Source organism: Anser cygnoides, chromosome 13 (assembly GCF_040182565.1).
Source record: "Anser cygnoides isolate HZ-2024a breed goose chromosome 13, Taihu_goose_T2T_genome, whole genome shotgun sequence".
Lineage (NCBI taxonomy): Eukaryota > Metazoa > Chordata > Aves > Anseriformes > Anatidae > Anser > Anser cygnoides.
In genome coordinates, this window is record NC_089885.1 from 7,681,834 (window position 1) to 7,700,196 (window position 18,363).

The following is an 18,363-nucleotide window of genomic DNA, read 5'->3' on the forward strand; positions in this document are numbered from 1 at the left end:
TGTGGTGTTTAGCTGCCAGCCGGGTTAAACCACAACAATTCTGCTGATTCATTTCACTGTAAAGCACATCCTTATTTATTATTATAAATGAATCTCTAATGTAGCTCATGCAAAGTCTAAATGAATGCAATTCTTTTTCATTAGGTAGCTCTTTAAAATCGATAATGTTTTCTTAAAGGGAAAGCTTTAGCTGTTACTAATTTAAATCTCATTAACTTTTGCCTTTTTTTCCTAAGGCTCAATTGGAGCTACATTTTTCATTTAGATTTGAAGCTGCAGGCTACATGTAATTCCGTTTAAAATCACAAGGTAGGCAAGAGTAGGCAAGAGTAATGTTGGGTTAACAGTAATTCAGAGAACTAAAAATTCAGAATATTTTGCATGGAGCCTACACTTATCATTTAGAAATAAATGGTCTTCCCAGCACACAGTTTGGAGATGCACGGGTATTTAAGAAATCCTTTCCTAATTAATGCAAGGATTGCAAAAGCCACTATTTCCTGCACCGTAGTCTTTTGATTTATGTACATGTATATGCAGTGAAAGCCCGTGAATATTTTTAAGCTGTAATCTCAGTCCCTTCTCTCCATGCCTGTATTTGCATGTCAGTTGCTTTGGATCTGGTGGGACACTGCTGTCATTCATGTATGGTGCTGGGACTATTTTTGAATATGTGCAAATAGAAGCAAAGAAGTGCAGGGTCCTTTATGCCTACGGAGTACATTTCTTCTCTTCAAACAGATGGCCATCCAACAGCAACCGGGCTGGTAGTGATGCTTTTTGGTATCTCAAGTTTGTATCTCACTAATGTGGTTGTATTCCTTCATCTTTCCTAGTGCAGGCACACTGATCAATCCCAGGGAAGAGAAAGAGAGCCAGTTCTCATAATTCTGATGGGACATTTTTGAATATTTAGTGTTAAACAATAGCAAAAATTACATTGTAAAGGTTTATGCAGCCTTGGGCAGGCTGGAAATTCAAAATTTAGCACAGCTTTTCAGAATAGTGTTTGTCTGGAAGGGTTCTGGCGCCATGTTACTCACTGTGCATCAAAATTAACACATTACAACCAATTTTTTTTTCAATTATGTAGAATCAGATGAGTCTTTAGAGAGATTAAAATGAGATTTGTAACGGCTTAGGAGAATTCTTAAAATTGACAACTTGACACAGCATTATTTCAGATTATCTGAAATCTGGCATAAGGATATTTATATTTCTGTTTGCAAAGATTCTCTTCAAAGTCATCACGATGGAAATATTTACAATGAAGACATAATAATGTCTTTAATATGTAAATCATTATAATTGCATTTCTTACACTGTCAACCTCACAGTGAAATATCATTTATTTCACAAGTGACACAGGAAAAAATGTGATTGCATTTGTGATACTCTTTTTTAACAGAAATGTAACAGTAAGTGTCTTCACATGTGAAGAACTTCTGTTTATCAGCAATTCCCTTGACGTAGTTTGCGTGACATCTGCATCTCTTTATTTCTGATTCGTATCGCTGGTTCTAGCTTGTGCAGTCTTTCTGTCTCTGTTTCCTTCGCCTTCCCTTCTCACAAAGAGAGTTTGCCTGTAGGGGTGTGCTCCCTAGAGTATCAGCACCCAGCGCTGTGGGGTTCAGGGATGGCGATGATTGTTGCCATCAAATTCTATTTCAAACTTGTTGAGAGATGATTTAAAACGTATTTTTTGTACCACTGTAACACACGTCGTATTGTCAGAGGCATCTCACTTCATGTCCCCACATGTAGCCCAGACTCCCTACCCTGAGGCCCCGTACATCATGTGTGCTTTTACTCTCTCGTCAGATGTAGAGCTGAACAGAGGTAATAATAAAATCAACTAGGTTGAATCAAACACAATATTTTTAATTGAGAAGGCATTCCTCCAACACTGTGTATGGAAATGAATCCTCGCCCTGCTCTGGCTTCCCTACCAAGCACTATTTGCTGAATTCAGCTTGCATTTAGCAGGGGCACTAAGGGAAGGAGGTGGGCCTGGGGGGCAGAAGAGCCTGAGCCGGGCTCCAGGAGCCCTCGGCAGCCCTGCTGAGAGGGGCAGGAGCCCTGGGTGCTGAGGTATGAGCCTCTCCAGCACCCTGAGGAACCTGCAGCCAGGCTTGGAGACTTGGCACCCTCCGTGAACAGGGGTTGGGTGAAAGGAGAAGAGAGAATCCAGCTTTGGAATACCTTATCACTGTGAATTTTCTCTATTTAAGAATTTAATACTGTTTTCCATATTTTGAAATGGGGTTCCATGACTGAGAAACATACTGGTTTTCTTGGGGGCTACCACCACAGAAGCCAGTGTAGTCACAGCCACCTCATTCCAGTTTTAGTTTTTTTCTGGTTTATCAGTAACTCAGATGAAGGCTTTTAAGATGATTTTTCAGAGTCATCTTTTAACGTGGATCTGTGACAGTTTAGTCACATGTGCTGATGGATGGTAGGGCTGCTGGACGGTGTCCCAGCTGGAGGACATGGTGACATCTGAAGCACCCTGGGGCCTCGGGCACTGTATCTCCCTTTGTGTCTTGGGTCCCCCAATCCAGCCTTCGCCTCGCCTCAGTGAGGAACTCAAAGGATTCGCCATCCTCTGCCTTGCTCCATGTGCTGGGCAGTCCGGCTCTGTGAGCAGCACCTGCGTGCTTTGCAAATCAAGCTGGGGCCCTTCAGGCTGACAGGAGGCCTATGAATAAAATACAGGCCTGTTTGTTTGTGCCGCTCTGAGCAGGGAGCGGACAATGTATTAGTAATGAAGTGTTTGCAGTTAGTTGCTTTTGCTTACTAATAAATGAAAACCTGCTGCCAGCTTTGCTTCTGGCTTACAAAGATACTGGGAAGTGTGAGGAAAAGGCTGTAAACTGGGCCGATCTGGGGGCTCTCTTCTTTTAATGGCTCTATTTCAAAGCTCAGTGTTGGGCTATCTGTTAGCTCAAAGCAGTGCCAGTTCCTGTGGGGTTTTAGTCAGCTTTTGGCCCTGGTCTAATGCCTCATGAGTCCAGACTTCATGAAGACAACAGGAAAGAGGACGAAGTCCCCAGCCTCTGTGGAGAGCTGCAGTCCCCAAGGACAAAATGGCTGCTCGCCTCAGGTAAGGGCCCCTCACCGGGGCTGGAAGAGCAGGCTGAGACTTAGGAATCAAAGTGCCTGTGGTCCCATAAACGTGGCCCTGATTTGCACTGGAGGTTTGTTACTGGGGTTGTGTGAAGCTGCCTGCAACTGTGGGATGGACAGATCTAAGAAAAAGCACATGAACGTGAACCTAAACGTACGTGGAACATGTGTTATGGAGCACAGCACTCGCTGCAGCTTGCTGCTTCACCTAGAGAGACGTCTGTAACAGAGGTAGTCTTGTAAAGGTTCATTTTTCAATCATGAACCTTTTCTTTCTTACATTTAATTATAATTGCTTGTAGGAAGGATAATTCAATGTTTGCTTTAAATGGAAACAAAAGTCTGAGGAACAATGTTTATTGTTTAAAAATATCTCATTTTGAGAGCACTTTGTAATTCATCAGTTACAGACATATTTTAGTAAAATAACCTATAACAATTCTATTCATAGTTGTCCTATAAAAGCAAATATTGTTTTGATTTGTAAGTGTTCATTTTACTGAAGCGAAATTCAGTGTGTTCTGCTGTCAGGAGAATTCCCTATTTAAATTCTGCTGCGTACATGGAAGCCATGAATTAAAATGAGAGGAGAAATTACAACCTAGGTTAGAGCATGGGTCACAACCTTTTTGAGCCAAGATCCACCTGGCATGCAAGTGGAAACAATAATTGGCTCATTGCGGCTCAAGTTGTCTGTGTCAGATAACAGCAGGAATGGCATAGCAATTGTGAAATGGTATATCCAAAGGCAAGTGTGTAGAGACAAAGCAAATGACCAAAGCTGGTTATTTGTTGCAAGTAAATTCAGATGAACCTGACTTGTTCCCTTGTGTTAATTAGTATGTACTGATTTAAAGCTGTGCATTCTCTCTCCTTTTTTTTTAATTTAACATTGCAACCTATTTAACATATAGTTTGCAGCTGTCCAAAATCCAAAACATTAATTCTACCTACTGTGCTTACAGGGAGGAATTAGTTTTGTAAAGCATTTCATTATATTCTGATGGGCTGACTGCAGCTTAGTAACCTAGAGAATAGAGATGGTCAGTAGGTAGGTTAGAAAACGTAGCGAAGAGTGACACTGCCTTGTTCCTGTGTGCTCCCAGAGATGGGCGTTCACGTGAAAGGCTGCTTGCACTGAGGTGTCCCGGTGAATAATTCCTTAAACCATGTACAAATACCAACCAGCTGACCACAGGAGTAACACCCAGTCTTGAGTCCTGTTTTCTTCTTGTGGTGGGGTGTGATATTATCCACAGGCTTTTCTGATAGTCCTTGTGCTCTCTTCTGTCGAGCAGTTTTCCTCTGCCACAGGTGGGATGTAATGAGAGCCCTTAGAGCAGACCTGTGACACTCCAGGATTCCCCTCTGCAGGTAACAGAGGAGATGAATTTAGCCCAGTGAATTCAACATGGAGTCCATCTTCCTAACCTAATCCAAACTCAAGAGATCGAGCCCTCAAAGCACAAAACCCAACTCAAACTATCCACATACTTGAAAAACAGATGAAAAGAAATAAAATAATCTTGTGCATATACACCAGTCCCTCTCTCCCCCACAGGGACCAGAAAGTTAATAGAGTTTCATTCTTTTTCATTTTAAATTCTTATTATTCACAGCTCTTTCTTACAATTCTCTGCTGGGAATAGCAAGCAATGGATATAGAGTTTCCTAATTGTGTGATTACTTGAGACTGCAACTACCTGATCTGGGATCTAGCTTCCATTTATTTTACCTTCAGTAACTTTATTCAAAGGACTAATGAAAAGAGACTCATCAATTATTGAAATGAATTCAGCTTTGTTCCCAAAGTTTGCATGGTGCTAAAGACTTGAAAACAGTGTGTGTGAAAGTCTCCTTGGGTTAATGTGCTTCACTGGAGAATACTAAAACCGTCTCAGAGTGTGTCCTTAAAGAGCTCGTGTATAGTCAACAACACTTAAAATAACAATTGCACATACCTTCAGGTACAAGGCATATTTCCAGAGTGTTGTTCCTTACCTGGAATCTTCAGTAGGATAAACTTTTTAAGTGCAATGGTGTATTTTCAGTGTTTTACTCATTGCTTGCCTCAGATACAGTTTTCCCTTTTCTTATAGAAAAAGAAAACAAGAATTGGCATCTGTCTAATTTATGTAAGGGTAGTTCTTTGTACCAAAGAAGCATCAGAAGTGCTGGGAAATTTGTCTTTGTGCGTTTGTGTCATTCGTTGATGCAAAAGAGGTAAAAAAAAAAAAAAAAAAAAAAAGGCAGCATTTATTGTGGAAAATGACAGGAAACTGATTTTTCCCCTTTGTTGGAGCTTATAAAGTGGATGTATTTATGAGATTTTGTAGTCATTATGTGAAAAAATGGGGTTCAAATGGGTTTCAGGGCTGGGTGAACAGCTAATTTACAGTGTTTATTGAATTTATACTTGTGTTTGCACTGAGGAGTTGTGTGCCAGCGTTTGTTTATAGCACATAAGTTTCAGTATTAAATGGGAAAGCTTTAATACTTCTTCAGTCCAAGAAGCAGGTGTATTGTCATATAACTGATCCGGCCACTCCAATCTAAGCAGTAAAGTTTTAATTTAATGTTCTTCTGCTAGTGCGATAACGATTCCTTGCTAGTTATTTCATGGCTCGTTTTGAAAAAAAGGGGGATTCATTTACAGATCCATGAACAAGAAAAGCAGCTCAATTGTTTGGTAACTTGTTCACTGCAGATCACCCACTTGACTTGAGTTCTGTGGGAGCAAAGCCAAAGACTGGGCAGAGACGGCAGCTTTGTAAATGAACTTCCCTACAGCTCTTCCGAGTCCCCCTGCCCTGGCGCAGGAGGGGAGCTGCAGCCGGGCAGGGCGCTGCAGAAGGGGCTGAGAAGGCAACCCAGGCTAGGACACCTCTCTCAGACCCAGGTTTGGGACTTCACAATATATACAAAGCATAAAGCTATGAAGTATGATTTGTTTCTTTCTTGTTCTGTGTCCCAGCTCCAATGCTGTTGATTTTCAAGGTGTCTCTTGCATTGTTTTCTACGTGGTGGCAGCCATGGAGAATCAAGGCATTACAAAGGAATATTTAAAACCAAAGCAGTTTATAAGTTCTAATTTCTGTATGATTTACTTCAACACAGACTCTTTAAAAACCTGTCAGGTATTGAAGCGATTGGGAGATCACAATCACCAGACTCTTATTTTTAGGTAAATACGCTGCATTTTAAAGAGTAGCTTTAGTGCCGTCCTCATGCTGTTTGCTAAGCAGAACAGTTCACTGGAAGTGGAGAGCACAGCTTTGGAAGGGCACTTCAGTTCAGGTCCCTGTATCTGCAGGAACATCTGACTTAGAAGAGGTAGCAAAGAATATGATGAGACCAGAGGTTTCCTTTCCATCACACAGTGTGTTTCAGAGCTTCCTATCTCCAGCAAAATCTAACCTGCCAGCTGTGATTTGCTCTTCTTCTCTCCATCAGCAAGCATTCCCCAAAATCCCTGTGATAAGGTGCCATCCGAAAAGCTGGCACCAGACCCATTAGTTTGCATGGCCGATCTGATGAGTGCTACAGGATGAAATGTCCCTGTCTGGTAACTTCTACTGACACTCCTTTAGCATTTTGCTTCTTCACGGAGACTTTCTGAGTCCCAACCTCATTAATATGCCTTGGCTCCTGGAAGCTGAGGATTTGTTCAGGGCCCAAGCTGGCTTTTGTCTCTTCCTAGATCGATGATCTGCTAGTATGTTCTTTCTTTTGCATTTTGAATTGAAGACTAAAATGCTTCTGGCTCCATATGCATATGTAAGTCAGGACAGAGCAATCCTCTCTTACTTGGACCTCTGGCAGTATATATTTACAGTTTGCTTGACCTCAAAGGAAATGATGAGTGTTCAGCTGGAATCTTTGACATTTGAGCTGGGTTGTTTAGCTGTGGCCTCATAAGAAAAGCTGGTCAGAAAGAATGAAGCATATATAAACCTTAAAAACCTTTTAGCCCATGTTACAGAGATTGCAAACTTTGATCAAAATTTGGAAGAAATTCAGCCAATATATAAGGATAAGTAAATGCATTTTTCTGCCTTCTTTATGAGCCAGACTTGGAGAAGTACTTGCATGTTGATAAATCTAATGAAGTTTATTTGCACTCATAATTATTCAGTTTAGGAATTCTGAAATATTGGCACTTTTCCATGTCTTGAAAATCCCAAGCTTCTTCACTAGTAAACTTGAATGGCCTAAACCTTGTTAGAAAGCATTCAGAAGATGGAGATGAGAGCAGAGAAACTACAAAGTCTTTGTGTGATCCTTTTCTTAGATGTTGTGCTTCTACAGCAAAACAGTCATGGTTGATGACTGCTGAACCTAGATGTTACTGTGGTAGGAATAAATTATTGAGTTAAAATTGTTAACAGGGTAGGAGGAGAAGCACTGCAAAATTCACCCAGTTTGAAGCATGATAAACTTGTTTTTCTCTCAAGGTTGAAGGTGGTTTTCTAAGTGGTCTTCATCTGCTACAGATAATTTTTTTTGATGTACTCTATCCCTTGGGACAACTATTTGAGTTTTTTCTGAAAGGCAGTTTAAAATATGAGTGTAGTCAGAACCAGAAACTACAATTCTCTTGGCGCAAAGAAGGGTAAAACTGTAACTCATGGAAAAGAAAGATGGCAAGCACCTGACCTTAACTTCCTTCTCCTTCCCTCCCTGCCTGCTGTCTGAGCTTGGCTCCTCTGCTTCTGGAGGGGGTGCTGTGAAGTACCACCGGCACCCACACAGCCTGTCCTTCTCCCCGTGACACTTGTTCTCCACTCACTGACTGTCTGTGGCCATCACTTTTGATGTGCCACACACAGCAGCCAGCTGGTTTTTGCCTGCCATACACAGACTGCAGCTGTTTTTAAACTGTACAGTCTGAACCTTTAATTTCTGTACACCAACACACCTTTAATATTATTATTATTAAGTCAGTGGTATCTGTAATTTTGTTAAGCTGCATCTGGAATCTGGTAGGAGAGGAGGCATTGCTAAGGGTGGGATGTATCCCAAGAATGAAGGGCACCATGTGAAATTTGGGGATGAAGTCTTCCCGACCACTTCCCCTCTGGGGAGATAAACGTCTCTCTTCTGTCCTCCAGCCCCCTTTTTATTTTTCTTTTGGCCTCTGATGCTGTTCCTGTAAATGGACACTGCAGAGATAAACACCCCCCGTGGATCCGATTGGAGAAGCGTTGTACAAGGCTAGAGAGGGAGAAGGAGAGAGAAGAGACTCAGACATCTTTCTGTGGAGTCGATTTTTATTAATTGTTGGTAGGTCAGCTAAGCTGAGGGAGCTCTACAGGCAAAGACCTTCCCTTGCATCAGAGGTGACATCCATGCTTTTGAAGAGTGCCCAGAGTGGACTGTTTAGTTGGAAATGTCTTCTCTGACCAGCAAATGTTGGAGGATTTAAAGAATCACAGGCAGAGGGGATGGTGACCGACTGGGCGCACAGCACGAGGAGCAGGGAGCAAGCACCATGGCAGAACTAACGTAGCACAGCCTGAAAGCTGGAGATGTAAAATTGGTTGTGTACGGTGAGCCTGATCTAATACCCAGAGCCCTTTGGGAAGACAATAGCCAGAGCTATTAAAGGCCTTACTGTTTGCTCAGATATAGGGTGTGCTCCCTTTCCTCTAGAATGAAGATCTGAAAATACCAAGTTGCCTAAAATTCGTGGGCTGTAAGCAGCTTCTGCCCTTCAAGAGTCCCAAAAAATTGCATGCCTTTTTATGGGCTTCCTTCACAGAGTGCATCCATCGTTGATACGTGCCTGCATACCCCAGGCGTGATGGATATCAGTTCCTGGGCTCTGCCGCTCGATGGCTAATCTATAAATAAAAATGTAACTCAGAGGAATGTTTTTCTGGCTAAATATTTACAGTCACAAGCATTTCTTGCTTTGTGGAGCAATAAATTTAACACATTAGCTAGTATATTTATTTTTTAATCATTTATTTGTAGATGATCTCAATTTAAAATGAGATTTCAGGTAACGGGCAAACATGTTTAACAATCCCGTGATATAAATTGCTGTAGGTGACAGATCCCAACAAAAATTATTACAGGCAGATTCGCAATGCAAAAATTATTTATATGACAGCAAGCAGAAAGACAAATTACTCAGAGACTATGTACATGCTCTTCTATAATTGCTCATAAATTATTATGGTTCGTGTTAAAATGCATCTAGAATCCCTAGACAACTAGATTTATTTAAAATAAGAATAATGGCAAATTACCAGGAAATGTTGGGGAAGGAGATGTGGTACACGCTTGGGGTGACTGCTAACACAGACGTACAGTAACGTATCGTCAGACAACTTAATCTGTAATGTGTTTGATGAATTCAAACCCTCCCTTCTCAGTTCACCATCTCCTCAGGTTGCAATAGCCTGGACGGATAACTGGGATGGTCCTGGATAATACCAGGGATGGGCCCCCCACGATCAGCTGCTGCTGTGCTTGCTGGCAGCGCTTCCCTCCCTGCAGGGGACACATCAGGTCTCTCTCTGTACCTCAGCCCTTTCAAGTGCTACGAAATAGGGCTGTGATCAGTCAGTGGGGTCAGAAGTAGCTCTAGTGGGGCTGGGGGACAGGCAGACAGGCAGGCAAACCTCGTTTCCTTAGGAAGCCAGGCTAGAAGTGGGACAATTTTTCCATATCCTCTCAATACTCTACATTTTAGAGCGTATTTCAAATAATTATCTTTGTTGAAAGTGTCTAAAATACTCCCACAATAGAGGGAATTTGATCTGAATGGGCTTTCAATCAGGCACGTATTAGGGATCAGCTAATAAGTGGGTAGCAGAGAAAAGATGTATGTACAGTTTTTATACAGTAAGTGCCTCTCTCTAATGCCATTACTTTTGTCTTCTTACCACCCTGATCACATTACACATTGAGAGCCAGCCCCACAAAAATGACAGCAAACTTTGTTCTCGATAATGGAGTGCTAAACTCCACCTAAGCAGCTCCGTCACTCGCAATGACAGCTCGGAGAATACTCCAAATTAATCCAACAATGCACACGCTCCAGTGACTGACGGCGCGGCGGGAGGAAAAATCCCGGCTGCCACGTGAGCACAGGGAGCCTGACCTACATTTTAGCCTCTACAGCTTCATAAGAGGAAACGTTCCTGGCGGTGTGTTTAATGAGAAAAAAAAAAGGGTAAAAGTCGTCTCCTGTTTGATTAGTTTTTCTCCACTGATTAAGATTTAGTTGAGGTGCTCCGCGAGACTTTTCCCTTCTGCAGGTGCCATCAGCCCTGTAATGAATGGTTACTCCGTTCCCCGTGAGCTCTCCTCTCCATTTGCTTTCTTTTCTCCTTTGGAGGTGCAGGTGCTGGGCAGGGGTCAGCTCGCCGTGTTGGTGACCACACTGACGCATGGTTATGGCCGGCTCTTGCTCTCTGTTGGGGCAGCCGGAGATGGGTTTTAGTGTCTCTAGTGCCTTGGCTGCAAATTGCCATTCTGGTGTCTTTCTGCCATTGCTATGTGCTGAAGCAGTTGTAGTACTTCAGCAGCTGGAGGTGAAAGAGTAGAGCAGCACATGCTAGTAGGAGAAGAAATTTTCACATGAGAGTGGAAGGTGAGGCAGATTGCCCCTGAAGGGCGGTTAGTGCTTCTTTGAGCTGTGCTTTGACAAGCTGATGGTGTGGCTGTGGCAGAAATTGCATTGGAAACAGCAGCATTTTCTGCTTCTCAAGCTGGATTTCCATATTAGATCAGAACCGAACTTCCTAACTCTTTCTCTTCATGACTCTGCTCTGTGATACAGCAGAAAAGCTGGCACCTTTCTGCTTGACCTAGAGGCTTTCCACGTTTGTCTGAATGTCAGTTACTCTTCACTGTGGTTTAACTTTGCTGAACCAGCGTAGGTTTGAAAGCTTTAGATGACGTGACAGGATTAGATTGACACGAGATTGACAGAATTAATTAGATCAGCTGAATTAGTTTGGATTTAAATTCCAGTTCTGGGCACCCCTATTCATTTCAGCTTACGTATCGCCTTAGACTTCTGTGACTTTGCTAAACTACAGGAGAACGGAAGCCTTGGAGAATATCTGTACGTCCTGAAGAACGAGGAGGAGCAATCTGGAGAGCTCAGCATTTTCTTTTGACATCTCTTGCTGGGAGAATGAGGCTGTAAGCTCTGCAGTGCTTTTTAATTGTAAACTCGTGCCAGCCGAAAGAGAAGGGCTTAAAAAAGGTACAGAGCGAATGTGAGGGAGTTCTGCATGGAGTACATTGAGAACCACTTGATGTAAAAGCCACCTATATAAAATTATTCATGATGTCAGAACCACGCTTTAATGAAAAAATGGGTTGGCTGGGTTTGTTGAGCAGGGAAATGGGGGTTCTTTTTCCAGCTGTGCTGCTGCTTGTCCGTGTCTGTATAGCACCATAGCTAGAGGCAGTATTTTGTGTGGTCCTAGCAAGAGATTGGGTTACAACGCGCAGCTTTGGTCATATTGAAGGATCTTAAACCCATGGAGGGGTTGTGCTGAGAACATATACTTCAATATGTGATTTTCGGGTAGTAATTAGCCAAACTTGATGCTGCAGGAGTGAGAAAGGAAATTTGGGCAGGTGGTGGAAGCTGGCAGCCTGATTTGCACCATGCTGGCTGTGGAGGCACCAGAGGGTCTCCCTTATATTACCCCATGACAGCTGCTGGGTTAAACAAACGGTTCTGAGTAATGGGTTCCTGGTCCTCCCGTCTTGAGCCTGTGTCAGTTTGTTTTACCAAGATGTTGCATGGAAGTTTATGTACTAGAAATGTGTGAGCAGGTTTAAAATATGGTTCAGCTGCATGGTTCATGTGGTCATGGTACAATTAAAGCTGATAAACTGCAGTGAGGAAATCAAAAGCTCCCATTTATCATGGCTAGTTTTGAAGGATTCAAGAGAAGCCTGAAAAAATGGTAGACATAATTTAAAGGTAGTAAAAGCCACTAAAAAGTACTAGATTTGGTATTCCACTATGGGTACAAATTTTGGCACAGTACTTGTGCTTAGGAAGTAAATAAAAAAATCACTTGATGAGAGAATGCTATTGAAGATGTGTATGAAATGAGGAGTATATGGGAGTATCCAACATTTAGAGTCAGAGGATTGATGCTATAAATGCAGAAGGGGCAACTTCAACCTTATGGTTGAACTTGAGGTAGCTACATCAAGGATAAAGATGCTTCAGTTACATGTAGCTGGAAATGATCAATAAATTCCACAAAATATATATTAGATCAAATGCATTGATTTTAGGCAATGTATTTGCCTAGTGACAGGCTGCTTTGCTGTCTCCTTCTTTAGTTATGTTCTCGGTTGAGTTTCAGGTTTCCATTTTTTCTAGGAATACAAAAGATTGATTTAAAAAGGCTCTGATATATGAGGGGAATTATGTGTTGATATGTAGGTACTAGGATTATATTGTAACCAAAAGGATTTAAAAGTAATGGGAGGAAAAAACGTAGAGAGAAATAATCTTTTAATAAAGTGGCTGACACATTCATTTTTAAAGTGAAGTATCAAACCTTTTTTAGCTAAGAAAAGCTGTTTCAAAAGTTTTTGATGAACAGAACATCAAAAGATTCCTTTTCATATTTGTACAATATCTACATTAAGCTTGATTGCATTGATAGCATGTTGTAGTTTTATTCTGTTGTATATAATTCTTTCTCTATAGTTTGAGTAGGCTGTAGGAGAAAAACAACTATGTGTAACTGGCTTAGAAAAGAATAATTGTCACATCTCTTATTTTTTATGTAACATAATTAGCAGAGGTGGAGGGAAATGTTTTAAGGGATAAATTGGGATCAGATGCCAACAGACATTTTCCTCCAACAAGGAATTAGTGAATTCAGAATTGTTTTATTGGGGCAGGTAGGTAAGGTGAAAATACTTTGGTTTATTTATTAAAGAATTAGTGAAAGTAGATGAAGGTAATGATGTTCTAAAGAAATGGAATTGGGCAGGCCTAATGTGCTCTAATAATAATAACGTGCTCTTACAACCTGCACATTTTACGTTTATATGTAACTAAGAAAACCGTATAAAATGCTTTTGATTGCTAATAGCTTCCACAGGTTTATCACACTGTGCTAAAACAAAAGTTCTTTTCTTTTGATTAATTGTTTTGCATTTCACAGGCTGCCTCTTGCTATCTTGAATAAATATATCTGTATCTAATATGTCTTTATTATTGTTTTGCTTTCAGTTGATGGTTGCATTGACTGGTCAGTGGATCTCAAGACATACATGGCTTTGGCAGGTGAACCAGTCCGAGTGAAATGTGCCCTTTTCTACAGCTATATCAGAACTAATTATAGCATGGCCCAAAGCACAGGTCTTAGGCTTATGTGGTACAAAAACAAAGGAGACTTAGAAGAACCCATTATATTTTCTGAAGTTAGGATGAGCAAGGATGAAGATTCAATATGGTTTCACTCGGTTGAGTTGCAAGACAGTGGTTTCTACACGTGTGTTCTAAGGTGGGTATTGTGTTAAAATATCACTAAAAATGTGTAGATTGTCTCATTTGAAAAATGTTTCAATTTAGCTTTCATGATTGAGATAGTCTTCCAGTTAATATTTACTCATTATTTGTCTTCTCATAATTTTATTTGTCACATAATGCTTTGTCTTGAAATTAGTTTCCCTAGTAATTATAGTTACCTCTTCCAATAGCTATAATTAAACATTTGCAAACTCGCATTTTGCCATAAACCCTCATAAATGGATGCTTCTTAAAGCATTAAGTATTTTGGCTAAGTAATCCTCAAATCCTCATGAGTGCCAAAGGTCATAAATGATTTTTCAAAGTTGGTAATTTTGTGACTTCTTTTTACCCTTTGCTCTTAAATTAAAAAAAGCTATTCAAGAGTTTAGACACAGTTTAATTTATTCTGATAGGTTTAGGCCGTAGAGAGTTAGATTTCTGTCTGGTTCTGAGGAAATGTTTATTTTAATATACATTTAAGATTTGTCGTAATTTGAAGCAGACCTCATTTGGTAAGGTGGTGAAATGCTTGTCTCAGGTATTTTGGAACTGTTGGATGATTCTTAAATTAAGTATGTGCTGGAGCTCATGATTTCCATCATGTGGACCAGCTCCATGCCTAAAATGGGAGGATAAAAAAGGAGGAGTCTGTAAGAGTGAATAGATAAATATCCCTTAAATGATCCAGTTTTGAATTAAAAGGAGTTTACAGGTACTTCTTATGATTCAGTTTTAAACTATTGGGTTTTAGAGAATGAAGCTTGCTCCATCCTTGTCTGCTGTTCCATACTGAAATTATATGCAGGTTTGATGAATTTGATATAAAATATTTGCAGATAAATAACAACACTGTTGAGAGCCTAGAAGTTGTGCTCTCTCCATCTCCGCTAAGTCCTTCCTGCTGCCTTGTCTCAACTTGCCTCTGTTCTGATCCTGAAGAATGGTACTAAAATCAAAGTTTGTGCTGTGGTGCATGGTTTGTAGTGGGAAGAGCCAACATCCAGTTTGACTGTCAGCTGCATCTACCAAAGTCACTATTCAGTATATGTTGTAGCCTTCGGAGTTTATTATTCCTTTATTAGCTGCTCCATCGCAGGTTTGGGGTTATGTGAATTCCATGATTTTAAAATGTTATGGGAAGATAGTGGTTTACGTGTTTCAGGAGAGACATACTTTTTTCATACGATGTAGCTGCTGTGCTAATCAAATTACTAGTTTAATACTTCTGGAAAATTTTATGCAAATCCTATGTGAACAATGAATAACTTAACTGATCTTGAATCAAATTCTGGGACACACTTTTACTTGGGAAATTTCAAAACCCTTTGCTCATTTACATGACAAAGTACTTTTGGTAACAAATGGGCAAGTTCTTAAATAATTCATGCATTCTCCTCATTTTCAGATAAAAACTATATGACATGCTTCTTGGAAGGCATTACCCAGCAGTATCATCTTCCCTGTCAGTTATATGTTTTTGCTGTTTATGCTAGAACTTACTTACATAATTGCAGACATTTTGGCCTTTTTCAGATTTATGTGGGAGTACAGATTATTATTATATGTAGTGATTACACATAAGAGACCATATTTCTTCCTTGAATTAACTTAATTTTTCTTCCAAAAATATGGTAATGTATCCTTGCTGATGTTGTCTATAAAATTGCAGGGGGCTTAAAATAGCTGAGGAAATAGCAATAGTAATTGACTTTAATTTCATTAAAATTAGGTTAGAGGTAGGGTTCTGAAATATGACCACAGGTCTGTGGTAGACTGTCCACCCCATTAACTGTGTAATTTCAGCTTTCTTAGTCCATTTTTTTAGAAGGGGATAAGTAGATGTTTGTGTTTTAGTCATTAACCAGGATCACCTGCTTTGTGAGAAGGTGAGGATCTATGTCACAGGCGAGAGCAGGAATTCTAGGATCTGATTTTATTTTCTAGAAACATTAGCAGTTTCTGTTACAAATGCCTTCTTTTGTAGACTGAATGAATAAAGACCTTAGAGAGAACTCAATGCACTGGAAATGAAGAGGTGACCGTGTCCATCAGTATGCAACACTGACCTTAAGGTTGCATGCATAATTGAGCCTTTTGGTTTGGTAGGTGAATTTTTAAAAAAAAATGAGGAGGAAAGGGGTTTTAGTTCCAGAAAAATGTAAAACTTATGAAGTTTTTTTTTTTTTGATTGAAAGGTTTTTGACTGAAGTGGTTTTTTTTGTCTGGAATATGTACTTTTCTTTACAAAAGGGCACTGGGGGTTGAGGTGCTCAGACGTGTTGCTAAGGCTAAGTGGGGACAAAGGGTCCAGGTCCCAAAAGTTAATGGATTGAGCTGGGAAGATCTTCTCTGACAGAAGAATGGAATTGAACACCAGGGGTTTTTAACAAGTTGTACTCAAAGGATGACACAGGCAATAGCAACAACTATCCTAGTTTGTTCTCCCCCAGCTTGTTACATTTTTCCCACTCAAAGACAACTTGGCAAATATGAAAACTGTATTGGGAAAAAGGCAATTGCATTTTTCACTGAATTTCCTATTTGTTGAAAAGTTTCTTCATGGTTCTAATAAAATCATGTTTTTTGAGGAGCTCCATTTCATGGTTGCTCATGGATGCTTGTAGGTTCAAGGCATGCTTCATCTTTGAAGCAACTTGGAAGGAATTTGTGAGAAGCTGCTTGAAAAGGATGGGTATGAACAGATGAAGGCAAGGCTTATATGACAATGATTTTAGAAATGGATAAAAATTAAATGTATCAATGAATTATTGAAATGACAGAACTGTCATTTCAATAGTAATAATGCTTGCTTTGTAAATTAACTCACAATACTGAATAAAATTAAAGTATATTAGAGCAGCATTAATGAAAGAGATTGCCTCTCCAGGCTAAAGAGTTCTGATACCAGAATTTAAATACTGCCTCTCCTTTATTAACCACTTAGACATTGTTGCATAGGCAGGTGTGCGTGTGTATGTATAATAGGGGGAAATTCATGTTGCATTAAGCCTTATTTCTTTCTTCTCACAAAATGTTTTGACATTGAGATGACACTGAGATGGAAACCAAAGGGTGGTATTTTTCTCCTGCATTAAGCTTGGCCATGACATATTAAGGGATCCTGATTCTTCAAGGACTTTTAAATGAATGTGGACTTCATCTCCATTGGGTAACCCTCATAAATTCCATGGAACTGCTTTGTTCACAGGTGCCTTCTTTGTCAGGGCTGCTGACTGGCGGATAGATGTGTGTTTCGTTAGGGTTCCCAGATAAATGCTGGGACATTTGTATCAAGACTTCAGCGCACAATCTGGAAATGCTGCATTCTGGAGGTCTCTTTGCAGTACAGGCCTTGGATATGCCGTTAATCTTCCAGCACCTGCCGATGCTACTTTTAGATAAAGCTGTCAGCATTTCTCCTACAAAGGTTGTTTTTCTGGGATTTTCAGATCAGCACTCTGGATTGAAACATCCTCCTCACTGAAGGTTTCGGAGATGAAAGCAAAGCAAGCGTGGAAACTAAAATTGATCTAAAAGCATAGGGTGGCCTCAAAGTTTTGAGTATGTAGGAAGTTGATTTGCCAGGTTATGTGCTGCTTTTGCCCTCTGTGCAAATACATCTGTTTTTCTGTGTCAAAAGGCACTGCTTTTTAAAGAGTGAAGAAGAACAGGGCCTACTTGGATCTCCTGATAAAAGAAGAGGAGCTGAAGAAGAAATCTCAGCAAAGTTTAGCTGCACCTTTGCCCTCAGCAAGGAGCTACTTCTGAAGCCCTTTCTTCTAACTGGGCCCAGCTCCAAAATAAACTGAAATACAATAAATGCTTTGCGAGCAAGATCAGTAAAAAGTGGTAAAATATTAGTACCTATTCGCTGTTAATTAGTTGTTGGTAAGATAAAATAAACTAAATTCCCATGATGAGAATCAGGAAGGTAAGAAGTCTGGGCCCTGAGGGGTGCAGGGAAAGCAGGAGGTACAGGTTTTTGGTCATGAGACTGAGTGGTGGACCTAAGCCTCGACTTTTGTACCAGATGTAGAACAGCAAATGCGGGTTCCATGCATGCCTATAAGGAAATAAGCCTGCAGATCTTTAATACCCACATTTGATGCCAGAAAACTGCCAACAAATCAAGTTAGGAAATCTGTGTATCCTTTTCCCTTACTTGGTCCCTATCTGTACAGTTCTTAATGGAGAACAGCATTGCTATGGACACGCGCAGAAGAATCAAACCTTCATCAGGCCATCAGTGAAATATTGAAATTTTCCTTTCTGAGCAGTAATAACATAGACTGATAGTAGATTTTAAGCCTTCAGGCTTCTGAATGTCTGTGAAGCGCATGACCAGCAAATCAAAATCAGATTTAGACAGCCTAGAGGTGCTGTCAGTAAAACTTAATTTGCGGCATAACCTTTGTGCTCTCGCTTCAGTGGGTGTGAAGAGGAGTTGAGGAACTTTTTTCAAATGCCTACAGCCTGGACTGCAGTAGTCAACCGTGATCCCAGGAAAAGCTGTGCCACTTTTTTCAGAGCACTGGAAGTCAGGCTTCCAAGTGAAAGGAAAGAAGACTTCGTTCAGGTCTTTAAGACCAAACAGGAAAATTGGACTAAATCATGCTGTGAAAATGAGTAGGGGTGAGGTTGTTTTTTCTGCAGCCACCTTTTGTGGTTCTTCCTGTATGTGTTTTAATACAGTCATTCATTTTGTATCTACTCACTGCAGA

At 40.5% G+C, this 18,363-nt stretch overlaps 1 protein-coding gene across 18 annotated transcripts in view; it reads left to right on the forward strand.

Moving 5' to 3' along the window:
* IL1RAPL2 (interleukin 1 receptor accessory protein like 2) overlaps positions 1-18,363 on the forward strand; it is a 425,448-nt gene that overhangs the window by 229,976 nt on the left and 177,109 nt on the right. For 17 of the 18 annotated variants that reach the window (XR_010834812.1, XM_048075288.2, XM_048075281.2 and 14 more), the window contains one exon: positions 13,361-13,634. Coding sequence is in view for 17 of the 18 variants with exons in the window: in XM_048075288.2 (XP_047931245.1) it covers positions 13,361-13,634 (274 nt within the window). In the remaining variant the exon portion in view is untranslated. Of the gene's footprint in view, positions 1-11,163; positions 11,354-13,360; positions 13,635-18,363 lie in introns of those variants that run through there. The other variant, XM_048075379.2, reaches the window with a different exon arrangement.